Below are 1,504 nucleotides of genomic sequence, written 5' to 3'. Positions count from 1 at the left end.
CGGCGGCTGCAAGTACCTGGTCCCCTGCGGAAAAGACAAATACATCTCCAAGTAAGATGCTCGGCAGGGCTGTAACGCAGAAATGCAGCCGGTGCTGGTAGCTGGGGAGTTACTTGCAATATTCCCGGGGGTTTTCGCCTTCTAAGCTGGGAGGAGGGGAGCGACCCTGGGTTTTCACTCGATTCGGTTGGATTTGGAAAGAAAAAGCCGTTCTGGGGCAAGAAACGGCACCTGCCTTTAAAAAAAAGGGTTGTTGATGGGATTTTGAAATTTTTTTCTTAGGAGTGTGGCCAAATGCTCTATAAACCTTCATGAAATACAGGTTTTGCTGAAAAAGGTCCCGATTAGTAATTGCTCTTTTATGCTTCGGTAAAGAAGTAAAAGGATTCTTAAGTTTCAAGGAAGATTTTGGAGGAGATAAAGCATCTGCGTGATAGTTGTTCTGCCCTTTTTTCTTTCTCATAACGCCAAATCCCCGTGATTCGTGCTTCTTTATATTAGTCTGATGGTGCCGAGCATCCTTAAACTCGATCAGCCAGCCGACTTAATGACAGCTTTATGAATTAATGCCAGAGGCATCGCTTCCCTGTGATTCATAGCTGTGCTTAGACAGCCTGGATTGATTTATTTTTATTTTTATTTTTATTTTTCATTTGCAACTGGAGCAGGGCTCAGACTTTTAATTTGAGCTCGAGGTCAGGGGCCGGAGCGATGAGCTGAAGTGATAAATTCGCCTGTGATAACTTGTGACTCCAACATGACCCAAGGGCTTGGGCGCTCCGAAAATGTCCTTGTTTTTCAGTCTTGTGACCGACTCCACCAAGGTCTGATGGATTTTCTCAGGTCTTTTTGCACGGCTTCTGGAGGGCACGGTTGCAGGGGAGCTTGTCGCCCCTACTCGTGGCTGCAAAGGGCAACCCCTGGTTGAACCTGCAGGACATATCCTCAACAAGGGAGGTCTAGAGGCAGCAAAAGAGCCAAATTTGCCCCAAATGAAGCTGTTTTGGGTCTCCCAGTAGCACAGCAGGTTCATTGCCCAGCCCGGCCCCGGGAAGCAGTTCCTGCTTTCTCCCAGTTCCCCAGAATTTCCCCCCGGCCGGCTCAGGGGGTACCACGCCAGGTACTGAGTGGTGCCTGCAACGTCCTCCCCTCACTTCTCCGCATCTTTTCTCAGGATCTTTCCCATTTTTTTCTAGAAGTGAGCTGCTCTTACACTTGAAGACGTACAACATCTACTACGAAGGGCAAAATTTGCAGCTGCGGCATCGGGAGGTAAGAAACCCCCGGGGCAGGCACCCAACTTATCTCTGGCAGCGGAGAAAAAAACAGGGAAACTGGGTTTGATTCAGACTTGTGAGGTCCAAAAAAGTGCCTCTTAGTAATATTCATCGCTATTCGTACTTTGGATATTGAGCTGCCCATCTCTCGCGCAGGAGGAAGGTGAGCTCATCGTGGAGGGGCTGCTGAACATCTCCTGGGGCTTGCGGCGACCCATCCGCCTGCA

At 49.2% G+C, this 1,504-nt stretch overlaps 1 protein-coding gene across 1 annotated transcript in view; it reads left to right on the top strand.

Annotated features, from left to right (window-relative positions):
* RASSF2 (Ras association (RalGDS/AF-6) domain family member 2) overlaps positions 1–1,504 on the top strand; it is a 7,222-nt gene that overhangs the window by 982 nt on the left and 4,736 nt on the right. Inside the window, exons 3-5 of the mRNA XM_009327207.1 lie at positions 14–51; positions 1,197–1,272; positions 1,434–1,501. Coding sequence (XP_009325482.1) covers positions 14–51; positions 1,197–1,272; positions 1,434–1,501 — 182 coding nt within the window. The remainder of the gene's footprint in view (positions 1–13; positions 52–1,196; positions 1,273–1,433; positions 1,502–1,504) is intronic.

The sequence above is a fragment of the Pygoscelis adeliae genome, unplaced genomic scaffold (genome assembly GCF_000699105.1).
Source record: "Pygoscelis adeliae isolate BGI_AS28 unplaced genomic scaffold, ASM69910v1 Scaffold187, whole genome shotgun sequence".
Classification (NCBI taxonomy): Eukaryota; Metazoa; Chordata; class Aves; order Sphenisciformes; family Spheniscidae; genus Pygoscelis; species Pygoscelis adeliae.
The sequence above is the reverse complement of the archived record's forward strand: the minus strand, read 5'-3'. Positions and strand labels throughout refer to the sequence as shown.